This window comes from Sebastes umbrosus, chromosome 19, assembly GCF_015220745.1.
Source record: "Sebastes umbrosus isolate fSebUmb1 chromosome 19, fSebUmb1.pri, whole genome shotgun sequence".
Taxonomy (NCBI): Eukaryota; Metazoa; Chordata; class Actinopteri; order Perciformes; family Sebastidae; genus Sebastes; species Sebastes umbrosus.
In genome coordinates this window covers 5,794,312-5,817,613 of record NC_051287.1, presented here as the reverse complement: position 1 = coordinate 5,817,613, position 23,302 = coordinate 5,794,312, and the positions used below count along the sequence as shown (strand labels likewise).

Sequence of the window (23,302 nt, the reverse complement as noted above, 5' to 3'; positions counted from 1 at the left end):
GGGACCTTTAAATGAAATGTTTATGTGTTTGTGTAAGGGATAATGTACAGCGAGCCGATCACTGTTGGGGCGATGCGGGACCCCTATACGCGAAGCAACAAAACCGTGTAATATAACATGTTATTGAATGGTGTGTTCCCTGAACTCAAAATCCATTAAAATATTGAATATGTGGCACAAAATAATAGAAAATAACCCCAACAGTGACGTGACACTGTACACTGATCATAATTATCACTATAAAAGAAATAAACAAGAAAACGTTTAGCTTCTGTTGAGATCGTTTGATGTCTTATGTGCTTCATATTTAAAACAGGACCGTGAACACAACCAGTTAGTTTGTTATGTAGCACCAGTGGGATCATTAGTGCAGAGAAAGTATGAATTTTAATTAGCTTGTATTTCCTCACAGACTCCTTGAAACAGGATTGTGCATCGTGTGTGTGAATATTTGTTTTTTGTTTTTTTATTTCATGTTCTCAATTTGACATAAGCTACCCAGCAGCGTATGGAGCAAGGTGCAATAGCGTAAATTGATTCTGTGTGATGAAAATGGCATTTCCAGCTTCAGATAATTTGATGGGTGTATCAGAATAGATTGTTACAGAGTCCCCGAAGTCCTGGAAGCTAATACACAAGATCTTATGTGCACAAGATAACTTGATAACTGGTGTAAACAATATAACTTGTACAAACAAGATATTAATTTGTGCAAACAAGATAATTTGTTTGAGCAATGTATTCATTTGTGTAAACACTAGAGAAGAAAAAGTGGTGTCTTTTAGAGAGAACTCTAGGGTAACACTTCATTTTACAGGTCTGCAAATGTCATGGTAATTAGGTGATAATTAGCAAGTAACCTATTTGAAATCGTTTTTATATATCGAAAATTACTTTAATATAAACATTATTTAATAATTATATTCTGTTATTTCCCAATAGCTGGAAATTTATTTAATACATTTTCAGGAAATGCAAATAACTTCTTTGAAATGTCTTCTTTGAAAAAACTCCCTGAATCATTACATCATCATAATTACATTCGTGTAGACAATAAGTCACTCAATGATGAGATTTGTGTCTGATTAGAAGTGTCTTCTATTAGTTTTCCACCTCCGATGAAGAGCAGCGCGCAGCCGCTTCTCAAGCCTAAGGGCCCTATTTTAACTATTATATGCTATTTTAGCATATAATTATTAAATAATGTTTATAATAAAGTAATTTTTGATCAATTTTGAGGTAAATATTGGGGTAATTTGCCAGTAATTCCAAAGAAATTTCAAATAGGTTACTTGCTAATTATCACCTAATTACCAATGAAATTTGCAGACCTGTAAAATTAAGTATTACCAACTCTAGAAGACGCTAACTGTTGCTAGGCAGATAACTTGAATAAGATGGACTGTGCGAATGAGATATAAACAAAATACTAACTTGTTGGAACAAGATTATTAACTTGTGTAAACCAGATAACTTGTTTAAACAAGCTTACTTGTGTAAATATATGTGCAAAAACGAGATATTAACTTGCAAGATGATTGATCTTTTTGTGCATTTGAGGTGACGATCACATGTTATAACTGGTGGCTGAGCTGCAACATCATGCAGAGTTCATACCATATACTCATCACTCTGATTATAAAGCCTTATGCCAGGTGGACACTGTGACAAGATACAAGCCCAACGTTCCTCTCTCCTCATGCTGCCATTGCCTTTTTACCTATAATACAATAGTTTACAGACTGCTGCTGCTGAGGGTTCAAAGATCTTTTTGTGATTCATGTGTTGTAACCTGATTTAGCCTTATTGGATCACTCTGATTTTAAACCCTTTTTTAAGCATTTAGGGTATTGAAATATACCTGCTTTGCCGTTCTCTCTGGACCCATATTGGGGGTTTGTTGTCTTTTTCTTATTCCCATGCATTCCTAGCAGAAAATGTCTCAGCTACATAAAACATTATCAGTAAACACCAGATTTTTTGTTGCAGTCCCACAGAATCAATTTCTAAAGCTGCCACTGTGCACTTTAGTCCAACATTCATACCGAGTAGATGCACAGAACAAGCAGAGAAAACAACAGGCTGGTGTTATAAGGGGTATGATCTGTGCTCGCCAGGCATAGCCAGTACTAGAATCTACCAGAGCACAAGAAATAAACTTGTTTTTGACATGGACGCACAAGCACAAAAAAGCCTCTGCTCCATAGAACGGATCCATGGAGAAGCACGCCTCTTGGGAACACAACAAATAACTGCCGACTAATCAATCCTATTTTCTCCCCTCCCAGATGTGCAGGGGCCATTTCTACCTTTTTATACTTGTAAAAAAAAAAAAGAAAATGTCCAAAAGATGGGTGCAGCCTTCCTGTATGTGACTTGCTTGATATGATTTTCAGTCAGTGTCAAACTGTCAAATATGTTTTCAGTTTAAAAAAAAAAAGAAAATGCACAGATGATTCTCTCTGTACGCAGCATGTTTGTTTAGAATAGAAAGTGCCAAAGACTGGTGTACTCTTGCTTTTCCCATCTTAACAATGATTGAGATCAATTATTGTATCAGGTGTTGTTGTTGGGTTTTTTTCTTCTTTTTTTCTGTGTTGCCAGATTGAGCCAATAAAGAAAAAGAAAAAAGATGGCTTCATAAAAGGACCAATAAGTGTCTTTATTGTGGGACTGGGGAGGATGTATACATGCACTGCTTTGTGTTATCATTAGTTTGCCAAGAAAAGTTAAAAATGTAGCTATCAAACTACATAGAGATTGATAATTGCATCATCAACTTCCCAAAACAAGAATTTACAGATTTACCAGACCTATAGGCTCTTTTTAAATGTTTTCTTTTGCATTTTTTGGCGATTGGATGGCGAGCACTTCCATTCTGGAAACTGCTCAGAAACCCCCTTATTGTAAATCTAGCTAGGAAAGCCATCCATCCTCTGAATGCTCTAGGTCTCTAGTTTGCGCCTGTAAAGTTTCATGAGACTGTGATTAACCTAGAGGTCACCACTGTTTAGGGACCCCAGTATGCAGAAATATTCAAACACATCATTTTAGAATAGGCGAAAAAATACTGCATGAAAAAAACTGCCTGGTTTTTGCCCTAAACTGCATGTGATTATCATAAAGTGGGCTTGTCTGTAAAGGGGAGACTCATGGGTACCCATAAAACCCATGTTCATTCACATATCTTGAGGTCAGAGTTCAAGGGACCCCTTTGAAAATAGCCATGCCAGTTTTTCATCGCTAAAATTTAGCCCATCTTTGGAGCGTTATTTAGCCTTTTTCCCGACCAATGGATTCCTTAGGTTTTCTAGTTTCATATGATATCTACGTCTTCACTCTAGCCCTAAAACTGAACCTACTAGAGCCTCTGAAAGACAGTAAATGGGGGGGTGAAATGAGAATTTGTGGTTCTTTACTGCCTTCCGGTGGCCATGTTGAGATACTACAGCACTACACTAAACGTTCAGTGCGCCTCTACAAGATAGATTTATGTTAATGATTTAGGTTAAATTTCACGGTGTATTTTAGTAGCGAGCATTCTCAAACAAATTTGTCGTTATTTGGATAACAGCCTTACATCAGCCGACTTGGTTAACGGTCTTGTAGTTCAGATAACGATGTGCATACAAAATAGGGGGGAGTTATCTTTAACAGATAACGATGTGCATTAAAACAGGGGGGAGTTATCTTTACACACCGAGTATCTCTGATAACTTCCACAGCTTGTTGAGTGGTTGTTGCTAAGAGACGTTAGAAACGTCGACTCTGGTCCAATCACTGTTGGAGAAAAACATCACGTGCTTTAAACTGACCAATCAGAGAGACGTTGAAGTTTATCCGAGCATTCACTCCAACAGACTTTTTTTTTTTTAATGTTAAGCCAACGTTACTTATTATTTTACCTGCTAAACAAACTGTTCTGCAAGTGGAAATATTGTTAAAGTGTTGACGAAGACATTTTGCTATATGGTAAGTCGAATTTGTAAGTTATTAGCTAGTTAGAGAAGGCTGCTGTCAGCTAATAAGCTAAAACTAACTGTCAAGCTAATGTGTAGCTAATGTTTCAGTGCATCTTAAACCTTTAGATTGACTCTTTAAGACTGACAAACTCACCAAAATCATCTAAATATATAGCCGAATTTATAATGTTACATAGAGTATTGTCAGTGTATGTGTTTCAGGTGAATAAGAGAAGTTGTGTGAGCAGATATTTACTATTTATTTCAAATTGAGTAAAAAAGACACTAACTGTTGCTAGCCAGATAAGTTGAAGAAGATAAGATAAGATATTCCTTTATTAATCCCACAGTGGGGAAATGTGCAGTGTACAGCAGCAAAGGGGATAATGCAAAAAACAAGATGCATCAGCTAACACAGTAAAAAAAGAGCTAAACAAAGTGTAACAAAATATGAACCATTTAAATAGAAGGAAGTATAAAAATAGGAGCAGTATATACAGTATTGACAATAAACAGACTATTAACAAAATTGCACAAGTGGAAAATGATATTACACAGTGAGAATGAATGAATGAATGGAATTCCACCTGAAAATATCAGGTTATTGTCAGTTTTTTGGTGTGTAAGTGGTCTACTGGGAGCAGTGCTGGTTGTGGAGTCTGACAGCTGCAGGAAGGAAGGACCTGCGATAGTGCTCCTTCACACACTTTGGGTGGACCAGCCTGTCGCTGAAGGAGCTCTCCAGTGCTGAGATGGTGTCCTGCATGGGGTGGGAGTCATTCTCCATCATGGATGACAGCTTAGCCATCATCGTCCTCTCTCCCACCACCTCCAAGATGGATTGTGCGAATGAGATATAAACAAAATACTAACTTGATACCAGATATATTGAAACCAGATAACTTGTATAAATGCTTGTGTAAATATAGTATGAATATGTGCAAACGAGATATTAACAAGATAACTTGTGTGAACTTGTGTATAATTGTAGTAATTGCTGTAAATATGTAGTACAGAAATGTGTACTGCCTTATCTAGAGGGAAAGGCTGGAAAATGGTGCGATCAAATACATCTTAAATTACCTCTCATATGTTGTAATTGTGTAGAACTCATGTCGTCAGCTTAACACTGATTTCCATTGTAAAATTCTGATGTGAACATGTTAAATTGGTTGGAGATACTAAACACACTCTATTTCACAGAGGAAAGCGATGAGAGCTCGGTCAAAGTCACCTCCAATTCATTTACACATCAACGAAGACACACCGGTCCATGTGCATGTGACGAGCCAGAGGACGAGTCCTGCCAGGACGAGTCCTGCCAGGACGCCTCAGGTAAGAGATCTACTTATGTTTGGACTGTCTGTCAAATTGATATCTTTACTTTTTTACTGTTTTCACTTATTCTTTCTTTATTGTAAATGTGCACATTTTGAATATGTGTATCTCCTTGATCTCATTAGGGGCCGGGCAGTTTCTTCTCCTCCTACATTTTTTGATCAATTGCCACCAAACTTGCTGCGTTGCATCTTCAGACTCCACAAACCATCCAGACAGATTTTTGAATTATCAAAACATTTAGCCCACAGTCCATCAAAACGTTTTAGTGTGAGCAGTACTGTACACAGCTTCTGCAAATTCTCGCTAAATAAAGCTCCAATGTTCATGAAAATTAATGACAACATTTTGAGGTCACGGTAGATGTAGGGTGGTAAATTGCAGAATTTTATCTTAAAAACTTTATTTTTGACAGCATTTTTAATTCTATCCTCATGTGAACCATTGCAGTCGATGGAAATCAAGCATTTTTAAACATCAATTTGTCACTTATGGAGCAATCAATCTTTATTAAAATAAATTACTGACATCTCTGTGTTGTCTAGATAAAGTACACAAATTCTCAGAAGGTGGTCTGCCATGTACTTATCATTTGTCTTCCTTATTTCATCCTCCTCCTCTTCTTCCTCCTTCTCGATCAAAAGTTATGACATCTTGAAACTCATAACACTCCCTCCTGGTCATAGTACACACTTATTCTAATATGATGTAGTTATTATGCAGCATGAAGGCCTAACAGACGGCTCTGACACTCTGTGTTTTAAAGGGGAAGACCAAGGTCGACAGAGGAAACCTCCGTCCTACAGCCAAGGTCAAAACTCGAATGCCATGGATACCACCAGGAAAGAACTCCACACGGGACGCTTCATACAAGTGGGAGGTAACACATCTTAAAGGAAAATTACACCTAAATCCCTCCCGTCCTCTGTGAGATTTGTTTTTGTCTCAGCATTGTGAAAGAGCTTATCCAGTCAAAGATTTGGTGTTACTGAAAGTGTAATTTGCACCAAGGGGCCAACACACTGCCTTGAGATCACACCACCACTCCCTGAACCAGAACCTGAACATTCCCAGTCTGTGCTGCGAGTAGATGACCTCTCATCAGAGGAAGAAGAAGGGCTTCACGGACGAATCAGCCAGTATGAGAGGAAGATTGAATGCTTACTGACTGAAGTCAGCTCTCTGAAGAATGAGGTCAGTTTCTCCTCTGTTTCCACTTTGATCTCAACAGGTCTGAAGCACACAAGTCCTTTCCTTATCAGGTTCCTCTCATGTTAACATGTCAAGCCAATTTCAAGTTTAATTTGTATAGCCCAACATCACAAATCATAAATTTAGCCCAGGGGGCTTTACAATCTGCACAGGATACAACACCCTCAGTCCTTTACAGTACGACCCTCTCATCGGATGAGGAAAAACTTAACCAAAAAAAACTTTTAACAGGTGGAAAAAATGGAAGTATCTTCAGGAAGAGCAACAGAGGAGGGATCCCTCTGCCAGGACGGGACAAACGTGCAATAGATGTCGTGTGTACGGAGTAAATACATATGAAAATACAACATAGACAATCCATATGACAAAAAGCGTGTATGTTTGCACATCTGAACGTGTGCAGGTGGAACTGCGGAAGAAGGAGCAGCTGCTGGAGCGTCAGACGGAGCAGCTCAGTGTCTCCCAGCGGGTGATCGTGGAGCAGGAGGAGGAGCTGGCTGAGGTGGCCAAAGAGCTCGAAGAGACTGAGTGGGAGAACACGCGATTACGCAAATCGATGGAGAAGATGCTGGTGGAGACTGACAACAAAAGGCAAATATTACACTGAACACTTCTTTTTCTTCTTCTTCTTCTTCTTCTTCTTCTTCTTCTTCTTCTTTTTCTTTATTTATATATAATTTATATTATTTGAAAAATTTCAATATACACATTTGTCAAATGGTTACAGCGTTATTCTGGACTCTTGTCCTTGCAGTATGCAACAGCACAAAGATGCTCTGCGCAGGAAACTGGTGGAGACTGAGATCGATGGGACAGCAGCTGCCAAGCAAGTCACCGCCCTGCGAGAATCTGTTTCCAAACTGTGCGGTGCTATTGGCACTGTGAGTATTAACTCAATATTTGACACTGATATTGTGTCCTGTCCGGTCCTGTCAGGCCTAAAGCTAGGACGTTATTTTTTACTTTTTGACCGCAGCCCATGACTTTTTCTGGAGCAAAGAATAGCTCATTTAGTTGTCATAAATGGCCAGAATTAATGTTTATATTATATGATGCTATTCAGTGATTTGTCAGAATAAGTTCTCACAACCCTCTTTGGTAAACCTATGACTTTGCTCCTCTCTGTCTCTCTGGTTGCTGGTGAAGACGCTGTCTGGCTCGGAGTCTTCAGCATTGGCCCATCAAAAGGAGCTGTTGCTACAGAAACTGGAGACCTTTGAGGCCACAAACCAAAGTCTGCGGCACCTTCTCAGAGAGCTTCACGGGTCCAAGGTAATGTGTGTACCTGACAGATCAATACAAGTCGAGACGCGACTAACTTTCATGCGTCTTGGTGGACTGTTTTTGAGCAGATGGAGTCAATCCGAGTGTCCGAGCAGAAAGATGCATTAGTCAAGAGACTGGCTGACACAGAGGCAGAAAATGCTGTGAGTATGATAGAAGAATCTAATTTATTTAATTTTAATTAGCCTAAAATGTTTTGTCTATTTTTTCTTTCATTAGACAGGCTGATACTTATTATATGCATTTCCCATGTATTGTGTTTTTTTTCTTTTTAATCTTCATGTATAACACTGAGTACTCCCCCTGTGTATGAAATGTGCTCTATAAGTAAAGCTCACTTTTCCTTTTACAGCATCTTGTGGTGAAACTTCAAGAGAAGGACAGAGAGGTTGAACAACTCTCCACACTTATAGATACTGAAAAGGTGAGCTCTTTACTGTAAATACAGCTCTGTCAAACTGTGGAGTGATCTCAAACAGGGATCCAAAACAAAGCAATATCTTACTGAGGAATTAAATCCATTACTTACAGTATGTGAAGCAGAATATGTGTTTGTCCCTAATGTAAATTCCGCTGTATTTTGGGAGTGCAGGACAATGCAAAGAGCACAGCTGGTTTGACCAAGAGTCTGGAGTCAGCAAGAGCTCATTTACAAGGACAGCTCAGGAGCAAAGAAGCTGACAACAACCGGCTCACTGTGCAGATAAAGGTTTGACATGGGAGATGTCTGTCCTAGCAGCTATGCTGCTGATCCCTCTTGTTTTTGTCAATATTCTTGTGCAGTCAGACTCATTCTTTCAACATGTCTGAACTGTTGTCTGATAATCTGACATATCAATGGAGAGCACAAACAGTGAACCCACCCTTTGGTTTTGTCCCTTCCTTTGGTTCAGAACCTGGAGCGAGCAGCCATCCAGCAGAAGGTGGAGATGGAGCATCTGACGGAGCAGCTGGTGAGGCTGAGGCAGCGGGCCGGCACAGACCGAGAGGCTCTGAAACGAGCCACGCGAGCCCAGAAGCAGCGAGCTGAGCGCAGCGAGGACACTGCAGGCCAGTTGAGCGTTCAGCTACTGGACATGGTAGGGCCGTGTCACAGAGCAGGCAGGCTGTTATTACTAAAGCTTTAGATTGATTAGTCAGACACACACACACACACACACACACACACACACAAGACACAGCCATGCTGGGTTCATATAATTAACTATAACATCCTCACTAGGTGCTTTTGTCAATTATTATATTACTGATCATCTGTTAAAGAAATGTATTCAGTTATTCCTCTTGGCATTTGGTCAAGCCCTATCTCACACACACACACACACACACACACACACACACACACACACACACACACACTCTTTTGCACTGGTTTATGACACTTTTTGTGTGTCTGTAACGGACTCAAGTAAAAATAATCCACTGTTTTTATTTATTTTTAACAGGACAAGCAGGTGGTCGATGCACTATCAGCAGCTGAGAACTGGCAAAGTCGCCATGCCCAAGAAGTGAAAGACAAGAGTAAACTGAAGATTGAACTGTCACTGTTGAACAGGTAACTACAGCTCCGTTACGGCTCCGGCTGCAGACAAGTATAACGGTCTGTCGTTATGATAATCGGACACTGTGAAACTAGAGATTTGGCACCAATTTTAGTTTGCATGGGGGACCTATTCACAGCTGATAGACGGCTAAATAATGCATGCAAGAGAGTGACAGCTGTGGTGACTGTTTAGAAAGGCTGGTTCAGGACTGTTCATTTTGGTCATACAAGTGAAAATATGACAACTGTTGTGTCATGTGATGCAGCCGTATAGCAGAGCTGACGGAGCAGCTGCAGAGTACGGGAGATAAAGGCCGAGCGGAGAGAGAAACTCTGCTGGATCACATGCACGGACTGACCACAGAGAGCACCGCTGCCAAACTGGAAAAGCAGTCCCTCAAGGTGAAACAGCCAACTAGTCCAGAGAGTAATTCACTTAACAGAAAGAACACATTTATTGAATGGTAACCCGACCATACCCTGATCAAAATTTCTACATATGTTTTGCATTTGTGTCTCGGGTATTGTCCTTCCTACCTCCATTTTTCATTCAAATAGACTTAGATTGACTTATATCATCTTAGGAGGCTGGACAGTCCTGTTTATATGATAACTAACGACACATCATGTGTTCCTGTCAGGCTACCGCCTCTGCAGTGGAGGAGAAGCTGGCCTTGTCTCAGTCAGAGCTCCAGCAGGTCAAAGCTTCGATCCAGCAATATGAAAGCCTGCTGGACAGCTATAAGATCCAGGTATGTGAAGCCTACTGTACTACTAGGAATGCAACAGTGTGAGATTTGGTAACACTTCATTTTACACGTCCGCAAATTTCATGGTAATTAAGTGATAATTAGTGTCCCATGGACACTTTTAATGTTCATGAAAACTCAGCTTTTCTTTCTGTTAACCAACACTGCACAGGTCGGAAAAACCCGGGCCGAAGCGGATGAGTACCGTGCTCGGCTGGCTCAGGCAGAGCAGGAGGCCCAGGCGGTGCGCGGGGAGCTGCAGCAGGAAATAGAGGTGGTGCGCAGGGAGCTGCTGGGACGACTGACGGAGCTGGAGCCTCTTCCTGAAGCCTTACGACGCTCCCAATTCCAGCTGCAGGAGGCTCAGGACAAGGAGCGCAGCCAGGAGAGACGCGTCATGGAGCTCAGCACAACCCTGACTGATCTCCGCATGAAGGTCACAACAGTCCTACGCATATGAACTCAAGTTAGCATCACAAGATAATGATTTAAATTCCAAGTTGAATTGCTAATTTGAAAATGAATCTGATATTACAACACTGACTTTGAAATTTGCTGAATGGTTATGGTACAAATGATTTTTTTTTTGTGGAACTAAATAGGAAGTAAGCGCTATACTTTCAGCACAAGCAGAGATTTTGTCATTGGCAGATAGAAAATGAACTTCATACATTTTTATTCATAACACAAGGGAGAATAATAAGTGTAAGGAAGGCATGGGATTTAAGGGTAATGTGGTTTTCATTTTGAATTGCAGTAGCATTGAAAACAACATTGGTATGTGAGGCCACAATTAATCTCCAACAAATTTATTGTTGAGGTTTGCCAATAAATTTATTTCGTCTGGCATTAAAATGTTTTAAAGTACCACATAAATATTGCTAGAACTTATAGTCAGATCACACACATGCAATTAGTTTTGGTAAAAGCTTTCAGTAGGAAACCAAATACTTGGATATACAGTCCAAGTCATCTGATGCAGGACTTGTCTTGTTGTGTGGTAGGTGGAGACCCAGGGCAGTCAAGTAGAGCTTCTAAGACAGAAGAAAACGTTGCAGCTGGAGGAGAATAGACAGCTTCAGCAGCGAGTGGAGAGTTTGGAAAGGTCAGTCACCACTTCTGCTTTTCTCTTGGCTCTGGCACTTTGTTCAGAGCAGGGGGGACCCCCTCTTAATTATGTTTTTTATGCAAATTACGGCAATCGGGCACTATGGGTTTTAAAGTACCTTAATTGCCCATAAGCTGCACTTGTTAATTGTTTGTTCTAACTGTTCGTTGTTTTTGCTTTCCTGTCTTGTGTCATCCTGCAGAAAGCTGGAGGATGCTGGCAGTCAGAACAGCGACCTGCTGGCGGTCGTTACCAAACGGGAAGACGCCATCCACAGCAATCAGCGCAGTCTGGAAGAAAAAACAAGGGAATGTTCCCTACTGAGCCGAAGGCTGGAGGAGGCTCTGGGTGATGCTCGCCAACAGGTCTGATACTGAACATTGTCATACAAAGATTTAAGAATACAGTAGTAGGGCGCCTGGGTTAGCTCAGTTGGTAGAGCGGGCGTCCATGTATCAAGGCTTGGTCCTGACTGCGGCGGCCCGGGTTCGAATCCGGCCTGTGGCCCTTTCCGCATCCAGTCTCTCTCTCCCCTTTCCAAGACTATCCACTGTCCTCTCAATAAAAATGGAAAATGCCCCCAAAAAAATAACTTTAAAAAAAAAAGAATACAGTAGTAGCTCATCATTAGCACTGCATCAGAACATGTTTGCAGGTGAGTACTATTTCACCCTCTGTTGCCCCAGTAATTAAGTCCAATGTGTCATATTTATCTCTAGATGGCAGAGACCAGAGGACTCGCTGCCACAAAAGAACGCTCCACCCAGTCCAAGATACTGGCCCTAGAGGCTCAACTTAGCAGGACTACCTCAGAAATAAGCAGCCTGCGACGCGGCAAAGAGGAGGTGAAGGCCTCCACTATAATTAACTCAAGATTTGGATGTATCAGCTGTGTGAGTAAGGTCTGTAAGGTGTGTATTTTTGATGCTCAGGTGGAGCGGCGGTACCAGAGCCGACTGCAGGATGTGAAGGATCGCCTGGAGCAGTCGGACAGCACGAATCGAAGCCTACAGAACTACGTCCAGTTCCTCAAAGCCTCCTACGCCAATGTGTTTGGAGACCTGGCCCTCGGCAGCTCACCGCGTGCCCCCTCACCCATCTGACAAGCCCGTCCGTCAGCGGTGTATTATGAGCAATAAAGATTATTTAGAACTGAATTGGTAGACAAGAAAATATGTCATTGGATTAAATAGTTAAAAAAAGAAATGAACTAAAAGAATCCTAAAAAGCACAATAACACAACACCAAATATTGGCATGTGTATGATTTTCACCAATTAGTTGTGATGGCACCTTGGAGCTTTTCAGATTGAATGTTTTCTTCAGAAATATATGATTGGATATTGAAGTCAGTGTTTTACATGCCAAAAACAAACAATGGAAGTGGATCCTTTTCTTTATCAAGCCTTCACTGTATCTTTTATTTTCACCCTCAGCCAGTCATGACTTGAGGTAATATGTCTTACCAGACTGAACAGACTACATACTGTATTTGTACTGCTATATATTAAAACTATTTTTGTTTCTGTTTTTTTTTTTAAACATTTATACAACTCTGTAGCCAAGCCACCCATGACACATTATGTGCTTAAATGTATTTGTGCTTTTTGATTGCATGGAGCAGAAAACATTGGTGCTATTGCTGTCCTTTGGCTGGTACAAGACAGCGTGTGTCAAAACAATTATTTTGGGTTTACAGTTTCAGGTATTGGAACCAATAGTTGTTGCTCGCTCATGGAGTGTATTTAATGACTGAATAATTTATATCCACCGTGAGTAACTTTAAAAGCATCAATTAAAAGACAAAATGTTTTTCCACCGGAGTCAAACTGTGTGAAGATTGAGTGCGTTTGTCGTTTTCTCAACTCTTGTTTGTGTCACGTTGTGTTACAAAGAGGATACAAATTGACGTAACACTTTTTGATGTTGGTCCATTGACATACAATTTGTGACCTGTTTGTAGTCATCTGTTTGTCATCCAAAGAAGCTGTCAATCAGCCATCATTGCTGTTGTCATATTGTCCTGGAGCAGTGTTTCATTATTTACTGTCTATGAGCAGCCTCATCACAACAGTGTGTCTCTGTTGAGTTTAGCCTAACCCCCGTGATCGCGACTGACTTTACTGTCTTTCAGTAGGTTCAGTTTTAGGGCTAGAGTGAAGCTATAGATACAGTATATGAAACTAGACAACCTAAGGAATCCATTGGTACCAACATGTCATGCTATTTCAAAGGGGTCCCTTGACCTCTGACCTCAAGATATGTGGATGAAAATGGGATCTATGGGTACCCACGAGTCTCCCCTTTACAGACATGCCCACTTTATGATAATCACATGCAGTTTTTTTTTTCATGCAGTATAAATGTGTTATTTTCGCCTATTCTAAAATGGTGTATTTGAATATTTCTACATACTGGGGTCCCTAAACAGTCTCTGGATTACATAAATTGGGTATCACTGTAAAGTTGAGACTCTTGTGGATCCAACGAGCCTAACTGTATTCATGTGTGATGATGTTAGTCCCCATAGTAGCCATTTCATTGTAGAGACCATTTTTTGAAACTTGACCTCTCTGTATAAAATGACCTGTGGTGACCTCTAGGATAATCACAGCCTCATGAAACTTTACAGCCACAAACTAGAGACCTAGAGCATTCAGAGGAGGGATGGCTTTCCTAGGTAGATTGACAATAAGGGGGTTTCTGAGCAGTTTCCAGAACAGAAATGCTCGCCATCCAATCGCAGAAAAATGCAATTCTTGCAGAAATCTCCAGTTGTCAAAAGTTTTTGATACCAAATCACAGCATGGCTTTTTCTATGGTGTTCCTCAAGGTCTTGGTGTCTTAATGTTGTATTTTGGAGGGATTATTGATAATTTTCATAAATCTTCCCAGCTTTCAAATGATGTACACCACTTCTATGTGACATCTACTGTTGACCTGCTATCTCCCCTAAAGACCCCCTGTACCCCCCTAAAAAAGAAGAAAACGGGTCTATTGTGGGTCTCAGAGGGTTAAATGTAGCTATGTTTAACTTAACATTAGGAGAGGGAAGTTAAAATGGAAATGAGGCAGGCAAAATAATATATCATCCAATATGTAACAGCTCATCATAAACAAATGATGCATTGTCTAAATAAATCCTTGTGACAGTCAGCTGATAGACTGCTGATGGAATTCTCACAGACAACACTGATGGTAATAGAAAGATTATGTAAGGGCTGAATGCTCTTTATGAACACACTGACTTTGCAGCTCAGTGTTAATAATTGATAGTCATTGAAAGTCAGTTTATTGGTAAAGTTACACAGAGCATTCTGTATCAACATTACAGCCTGAGACTGCAGGGATGGGAGCATAATGTCTCATAATAAAATTAAAACACCCAGCCCTGCATTGATCAGCACTAATTCTATTACGCGTGACTAGAAAATGTGCATGAGCAGGAAACAGTATGTCCTTCTGTCCTGCCAATTATCCACGGTTTGTCTTACAAAGTGTATTCCTGTACAGTCGGGAAGGAAATGTAAGTCTGAAAAATACATTTTACTTGCTAGCACTGCATTGAAAAAATGCATTCTAACCAACTGGAAGTCTGAAAATTCACCATCAGTAAGGCAATGGATAAATTAACTGGTGTCTTACTGCACACCTGAAAAGATATTGTATAATGTAAGAAAAAAAACTGAAAGCTTTAATAAAATTTGGGGACCCTTATTCAATATTTTGCCCTCTTTGGAACTAGATGGCCACAAACGTACAACTCCTCCTGGACCAACCCTAAGATGTGTTGATGTATGTGTGTGCATGTACATGAGAATCTTTTTAATTTTTTAAAATTGATTTAAGTTTTATTTTCTACAATTATTATTTCTTCAAACCATGATCACTACTGACGCATTCAAAGTTATAAACGTGTATGTGCACTAGATATGTGTGCTTATTATTTATATAAATTGTATTCAATATTATTATTATTATTATTGTTATTATTATTTTTTTTGTATGTTTATATGTTTTTTATTTTCTAATTATTTGTCTTTATTATTTCAATCATTACTTTGAATGTATCTTATATTTTTTATATTTTCACTTACTCATTGTTATGATTGTTGTTGTTGTTATTATTATTATGTATATATATATGTATATTTATATACATATGAATATAAATATGTATATTTATATGTATATATATGATACAAGGATAGGTTCATTTTCAATAATATATAATTACCACATTTTTTTCTATAATTATTAATTAATTAATTACTTATGTTATTTTATTTGAATTTATTTTTATTTTTATTTTAATAACAAAAGAACTGTGGATACACGTTGGAACTGAATTGTAAAATAAGTCTTTTGCTAATAAAAAGAAATCTTTAAAAAAAAACAACAACAACATTATACGCACAAAAGCACATTATAAGAAGAATATGACAAGGGTAGAATAAACTTTTTGTTGGGCACGTTATGCTGTGAAGAGCTTCGGGTACGTCCGGTATTCATCGTTCTTTTCCGTACAGCTGCAGAGAATTACGTCACACAAAAAAACAGCCCACCCAGTAGAGAGAGAGAGAGCAGTCGAAGACTAGCATCCTTCTCCGCAGATCCGCTTGGTCAAACACCACCACCACTTCTTCTTAAGCTCTTTCGACAACAGCCCGAGGTATGAAACATGCTTACATTGTTTGAATTGTTATAAAACGGATTCATTGCACTAAATAGTCCGTGTTTTCCTCGTTGCTCTGTTCTGTTTAATTCAATTTGTGCTCTCTAGCTAGTTAGCTTAGCGGCTAATGTTAGCCGTTGAGCTAGCTGGCTGCAGACACTCCCTTTTGTTGATTGATTATCACAGCACGGTGGGTCGGTAAAATAACGGTACACGGTGTGCTAGTTTGCCTTTTAAAGCGGTCTGTGGGTTAAATATGTTCCTAGCTAACTTTAGTTAAATGTTAAATTGCATTAACCGACCTACCAAATGACACCAGCTTGCATTGACAGCCAACCGTTACAGTTACAAACAAAACGGTTGATTAAGCATTCATTAGTCGATTTATTTAACTTAAACTAGTATAATACTGCTGGTTTAACGTGTTAGCGAACATAACATAACGTTTGTCATGAGCTGCTTGTCATCTGTTAGCCACCTAGTTTACAACAGTAATGTACGTTTTCAGTGACCAAATCTGACCAGTATCCATTGTAACAGGTCTTCAATCACAGTTTATACATTGTGTGTTTTGAATGAATGAATCGATGAATGAAATACCACTAGGATTAATAATGGCAAGGTTATGTGTAGCTGCATTCTTGTCGGCCATGGCTGAAAAGGGAGCCGCCCAGAGCAGTTGAATACCTCTTGGACATATGTCCCCAGCTGTCAGTCCTCTTAGTCCTCTGCAATTATTGAAATGCAGACAGTGTCATGTGTCCCTATTCTCAAATGTATGAACAATTTGCAAATGTTTGCCTTAAGAAAAGTATGGCTTACATAAAAAACATAAACACTTCTTCATTGACAAATCTTAACTGAAAGAATAGGTCTACAGTAATTAGTACAAAACAAAATGCAGCTTTGTTATTTTCATATAAATATGATGAAATTATAAACTAAGGCCATCATCATACATTGAAGCATAAGCTCAACCAAAACTATACTGAAAAACGTAGCTTTTTATCTCCCACTCATTCAACAGTGGCTCATTGGTCATAATTCTTACTATAACAGTTAAGGCACTCAAATACTGACATATTGTCAATAAGAAAAAATAAATTACAAGGATAGGAATATAAGGAGTGGGCCCAGGCTATGAAAAGACTGGTATTTCCAGCAGACCGGTACGTAATGTACATTAGATAGTGTATAGTTTTGCATATACAGCTGTGGACAGTGTAAAAAACAGCTGGACTTTTGATAACACAACAGTGCTATTTCACACTTCAGCTATACTGGCTTTGTCAGGGTGGTGCCAAGTTCTCCACATACCAACTGCCCCTCCACTCTTCAGAGGAACTCAGATAGAAAGCTACAGTCTACAAGATAATGATTAAGCACCATGGAAATGAAAGGAGTACCATAGGAATCCTTGAGAATCACATAGCATGTAAACATTGTTTAAAGCTTCAGTAGGCAACAATTTTTGGGCATCATTGGGCAGAAATCCCATCATAACCTCTCAGCATATTGTAATTCAAGTGATCTGAGAGATAACTAGACTTCTGCACCTCCTCCTGGCTCTGTATTCAGGCTTTAAAAAATCTAGCCTGTGATGGAAGACTTTGACCAATCACAGGTCATTTCAGTGAGAGAGAGAGAGCGTTCCTATTGTCTGTGCTCCGGCTGGTGGGCAGTGCCTGGTGTTTCCTCAAGAGATCTCAACATGGCTGCCACAGCCACAAACATTCTCATTTTACAGCAAAACAGTACATTATAAGATGTTTCTGAAAACATTTGAGGCGAGAAATAGGCATTACAGTGACAGAATATTGATTCATATTTGATCAGCGCTGCCTAGTTTGACCGTTTGGTTGGAGTTTTTGCGTGATTGACTCGTGGCTCTTCCAGATGGAAGCTGGACGGCAGACCTCAGATCAGCTCTGATTGGTTGTTTTCCTCCGGTCTGTAAAATCTTTCAGATGCCGTTAGGAGGACACAGAGGCACATCATCATTTTTTTTTCTTCAGATTACTGGTCTCATGCACTACTCTCAGGTTGTAGTGACAGTATATATTTGTACTATTTGGATATTTGCTTTGGATATTTGTCTTTGTGCATTCACAATTTACGATACTAACGTTGCATATTTTGTGGGCTTGGGCCATGGCTATAGTAGATGCTTTTGAAGCCGTTCTGCCATTTGATAAGCATAACGAGTTGCTTTATGATAGGAGTTTAGATTTATTTATTTTATCCATCCATCCGGTGACCTCCCTGATGAGTGTCATGGTTGCACTGCTACGACTTACTGACCTCAACTCCAGGTAGCCCCCCTGCCAGCTAAATATAAAATGGCAGCAAAAGAGAATAGGAGAGTATTATTGATCCAGACATTATGAGCCTTTTCTAAGCTTGACAAAGTATAAACAGGACAGTTTTCACTGTCTTCGGTTTAAAATTGTATGAGCAGAATCTAAATAAGCGCTGGAGCCTGACCTAATGTTGCTGTAATACAGAAACATGGAAGCAAAATGGGACAGCACTTTGAGCTGTACTGCCCAAAATACTTCCTAGATATTCCCAGGGCAAATTATATGTCCCTCTACACTGCCCCGTTTTAATTGGATTGTATTACAATCATCACTTGATTACATGATATGAATTTTGTTCTCCATGCTACAACTGACATAGACAGCATCAGAGCTTCTTTTCCTTTTCTTCAAAGAAAGAAATGCCTTTCAACATTATTTTGTTCATTTGGTAGAATAACTGAACTTGAGCAACAGGAAATTTACATCAGTTAGCTGCGGTTCCAGCCAATCTAATGCAAAGTAGACCTATCACAACCTTTAGTACAGTGCGTGTAATAAAGCTGTTAGAAGACCATTTAAGGAGGGTGGGGTCAGTCGTTTCTGCAGGGTCAGCTCTGCAGTCATTTGAAAACAACCTCTTTGTTTTGCTGTCGTTGAGTAATATTGATAACCTGCAGCATTTGAGCACAGCTATATAGCCCAGATATGGCTATATGTCAAGGTCTGTGCTACAGTGAATAGAAACCTACATATTTCTCTTCTCCAAACTCCCTCCCCACCTGTTTTCATTGTAACTCCAAGGTGACCGTGACCCAAATAAAATAAAGCCCTCCCTGTCTCTATGGCTGTCAGGTTGTGCCTTCAGATAAAGTACCGTCTGCTAACTCATTCTACTGCTGGCATGAACTACTTTCCAGACATTGTGAGACTCTGTTTGTATGGAAGATTCAGGTTGTTTCCATCTCAAATGTACAGTGATTCACAATTGCATTGACTGCTGAAACATGATCATGATGAACTTAAGACATAATGCTTCCTGTGAAAGCATCTTCTTATTCTGACTACCTACTGCTACTGCTGATTGCTTCTTACTGATTGTGCGATCAATGTTATGCCCTACACAGATTGACAGCATGTCGACCTTTACTAAACCCAAACTCAAGGTAACATCCATGTTTGTCTCACTGTATGGCAAGCCGTTTTAAAATTTAATAGCTAGACAGGATATTCATCAGAGATATCTGCAACGTCATTTTGCCTAGTCAAAACTTGAATTCAAGATATCCGTAATTACATTTTGACTAGTACGATTCAAACTAGTTTTGCTATTCATGTGTATGGGCTTTGTCATTACGGATGTCCACAATTCAGTTACGGATATCTGTAATTGAATTGTGGATATCCGTAATTCCAGTTTCAGATAGCTACAATTTAATTCTGACTAGTCATAATTCCAGTTCAAGATATCTTTAATTCCCCCTCAATTGTAGATATCTACATTGTCCTTTTTAGATATCTAAGATTACATTTTGACTAGTCAGAATGACGTTGTAGATATCAAAATGTCACAATGTAATTACAGATATCTTGAATTAGAGTTTTGACTCGGCGATATGACGTTGCAGATATCTGTAATTACGTCTGCCGCTAAAGCAAGTGGGAGGCGGAAGCTATTCAAACATACTATGGCGCTGCACTGCAGCCGTACGGGTTTATAAAGTGTGTCTGGAGACAATAAATCTACAATACGCTGTAAATTTCAACCACAGCTCTCTAGTGAACACACCTCTCGTTCGCCACAAATTCCTTGAGGATTGGCTCTTTCTGTTTCATGGCGTTTTCCTAACTATCTGATCCACAGCGGTCCCTGACCGCTCGCCTCATGGCCGTCTACACATATAAGGTGATGTTATGTGTCCAGCTCGGATGACGGCTCGTTTTGATTAAAATGAGGTTGTATAGCTCATTGTCTACATTACTACGGTTAGAAAGAGCCGTCGTTTGTGTTTTAACAACGTTTCGCTAATGAGTTATTGATCCGGGAAGTTTGAATCTGTGAATATATTTCCAACTTTACCGAAGTTAGCAAAAGCTTCTGCTTAATACTGTTCAGACGCTTTGTTGGGCCAATATCCAATGGGAAGCCTCGCATGAGCGACGTCATGCACAACAACTCTGACTAGTCATGATGACGTTATGATATATCTAACTATTAATTAGGATAGTCAAAACTGAATTATAGATATCTCTAACTGTCGTTTTGACTAGTCACAGTGACGTTATAGATATCTTGAATTCTGACTAGTCACAATGTAATTACGACTAGTCAAAGCACAATTGTGGATATCTCTAATGTTAATAAGCAAGCTTAGCTATTAAATGTTAAAACGGATTGCCATACCCAGTGTGTTTGTGTGTGTCTGTGTGTCTTTTAGTTTGTATAGGAAAGAAGATTCGAGAGAAGTGTGAGGCAGTGGTGATGTTGTTTTGCTGAGTAAAGGGATGGGAGAGAGCTGGAGGGAGGAGCAGGGGTTACAGAGCAGAGAGAGCGACGCATTGGGCTGGGCTACATCTTTGGCTTGCTCTTATGTACAGCATAGTCACTGCAGGTGCAATGCGTCTGTCTGTGCTGCGGACTAGATGAGACTTTTGCTTCTTCAATCACTTCATCAGACTCTTGTACACATTGCTGCTTCGTCACAGATGTAGTCTTCTGCTCAGCCAAGATACAAGAAAACTGGAGGATCCAGAATAGAAACATCTGATGTGTGTATGACTTTGGTTTTGCACGGTTTCTTATTTTCATCCTCTCAAATTACCTACGCAGATCTTTAAGTATGAAAATGTAATGTTTGGTGATCTGAATTGTGCATGCGTTTGTCTGTGTTGGCTTTCATTTATTCTGAACCGAAGAGGTATTAGTGAATAACGCCGCTTTCATACACCTAGTATGGAAAAAAAAAATGTTTTTACTGCATGTCTTTTGTTAGTGTGATAATCTCTGCATGAAAATGAAAGTGCAATCTTACTTTGACCAGAATAGCCTTTCTGTGAACCTAATTCACGCATTTCAAAATCTGTTCAGTGCGTCAGAAAACACTGAGATTAGTTTGTTTACTCCTTGATACCTGCTAGCTATCAGCCTAACAGGAGTAGTGACACTAACTGGACAGGAGCTCAGCAAATATTAAGGTAATACGTCATTTTACAGGTCCGGAAATTTCATGGTAATTAGATGATAATTAGCAAGTAACCTATTTGAAATTTCTTTAGAATTACTGCCAAATTACCCCAATATTTACCTTAAAATTTAATGAAAATTACTTGATAAACATTATTTAATTATTATATTCCGCTATTTCCCAATAGCTGATCATTTATTTAATACATTTAATTTATTAGCAAATAACTTCTTTGAAATTTCTTTAAAAAACTCCCTGAATCATTACATTAGCTACCAGGTAACATTTGTGTAGACCAGGGGTGCCCAATACGTCGATCGCGATCTACCGGTCGATCGCAAAGGTAGTGTGGGTAGATCGCATGGCATTAAAAAAAAAAAAAAAATTAAAAATTAAAAAATAGACGTCAGCCTATCAGAGCAGTTTGACAGACGCTTTCAAGACTTTGTTTTACTGGAGCCAGTCGCTACATTCATGTGCTACCCTTTTCGGGAAGATGCTGAGGCTGATTCACTTGCATCAAAAATTGCAACACTGTTTCACCTGAACTCATCTGGAGTGGAGGATGAGATTTTGACACTACAAGCTGACATTCAGCTTAAGTCCAGGGCTCATGGACAGTTCTGGAACTTACTCACAGAGGAAAAGTACCTCAACATGAGGAAATGTGCTACCTCCTTGACTGCATTATTCGGCTCCACTTATTTATGCGAGTCAGCCTTTTCCCACATGAAGATTATTAAGTCCAAATACCGTTCCACCTTGACTGATGATCATTTGGAAGTGTGCTTGAGGCTGGCTATCAGCAGCTACTGTCCGGACTATGCATCCCTGGCTGATTCCATTCAGTGCAAGTCATCAGAGTAAGGTAATGACAAAAAATGTACAGAGTTATATTGTACAATATGGGTTCATGCAGTTATGCAAGGTACACCAACATATATTGTACATATAAAGAATACTCAATATATTTATAAATAAATATATGTTTTGCATTTTTATAGTAGGTAGATCATTTTGACTTGGTCATTTTATAAGTAGCTCGCATGCTGAAAAAGTGTGTGCACCCCTGGTGTAGACAATAAGTCACACAATAGTGAGATTTGTGCCCGATCAGAAGTGTCTTCTATTAATTTTCCACCTCCGATGAAGAGCATCGCACAGCCGTTTCTCAAGCCTAAGGGCCCTATTTTAACGACTATATGCTATTTTAGCATATAATTATTAAATAATGTTTACAATAAAGTAATTTGATACATTTTGAGGTAAATATTGGGGTAATTTGACAGTAATCCCAAAGAAATTTCAAATAGGTTTCTTGCTAATTATCACCTAATTACCATGAAATGTGCGGACCTGTAAAACGAAGTGTTACCAATATTAACAGCTTGTGTTTGCTAGGGCTTCAGGTCTCTTAAGTGTTGTTTTATATAACCTTTACTGTAGATTTTATTTATATATATTGAATTACATATATAGGCTTAACACTTGCTGCTTGTTGGTTGCTAAAAGCTCCAATCTTGGTAAAGGATTGCTGACGTAACTGTGGTTGCTTCAAATTGACGATTTAGGCATTGACAGCTATACTGTGAACTTTACATTACATATGACTTACTGAAATTCTTCAGATTCTTCAGGCAGGGCATGCTGTAAAGCAAAGGGTATGACAGTCAGCTGTGTGTTGTACAAAGTTCAGTTTAAGGAAAAGAAGTGCTGCTGCTGTTATCTTAGTCTTCATCCTTTCTCCTCTGTTTCTCAGTAGGGAGACTCCCATTTCCTGCAAATTCCTTTAGCTTCCATCCTCCCAGTATGGCGTCAGTATGACCCCTATTCATAACAGATGGTTCACCATAGTAACTGGGAGTTCCTAAGTTGAATGACTTCATCCACTCCTCTGTGGATCTCTGATGATGACAGAGGATTTAGGGAAGGTCAATGCGATCTATTAAC

General features: G+C 39.4%; 2 protein-coding genes across 7 annotated transcripts in view; both read left to right on the top strand.

Annotated features, from left to right (window-relative positions):
* The first annotated feature begins 3,815 nt into the window (after window positions 1-3,815).
* Window positions 3,816-13,024, top strand: odf2a (outer dense fiber of sperm tails 2a). Its single transcript, XM_037753344.1, has 19 exons — window positions 3,816-3,972; window positions 5,166-5,297; window positions 6,067-6,180; window positions 6,312-6,494; window positions 6,916-7,103; window positions 7,267-7,393; window positions 7,659-7,784; window positions 7,865-7,939; window positions 8,149-8,220; window positions 8,389-8,505; window positions 8,690-8,875; window positions 9,242-9,351; window positions 9,606-9,741; window positions 9,981-10,091; window positions 10,261-10,524; window positions 11,093-11,193; window positions 11,399-11,561; window positions 11,916-12,041; window positions 12,129-13,024. The coding sequence occupies exons 1-19, from the start codon at window positions 3,970-3,972 to the stop codon at window positions 12,297-12,299; spliced, it is 2,505 nt and encodes an 834-aa protein (XP_037609272.1). The 5' UTR covers window positions 3,816-3,969; the 3' UTR covers window positions 12,300-13,024.
* Window positions 13,025-15,713: 2,689 nt separating this feature from the next.
* sptan1 (spectrin alpha, non-erythrocytic 1) overlaps window positions 15,714-23,302 on the top strand; it is a 37,218-nt gene continuing 29,629 nt past the window's right edge. For 5 of the 6 annotated variants that reach the window (XM_037753343.1, XM_037753342.1, XM_037753341.1 and 2 more), the window contains exon 1: window positions 15,714-15,867. The gene's annotated coding sequence lies outside the window, so the exon portion shown is untranslated. Of the gene's footprint in view, window positions 15,868-20,785; window positions 20,937-23,302 lie in introns of those variants that run through there. The other variant, XM_037753339.1, reaches the window with a different exon arrangement.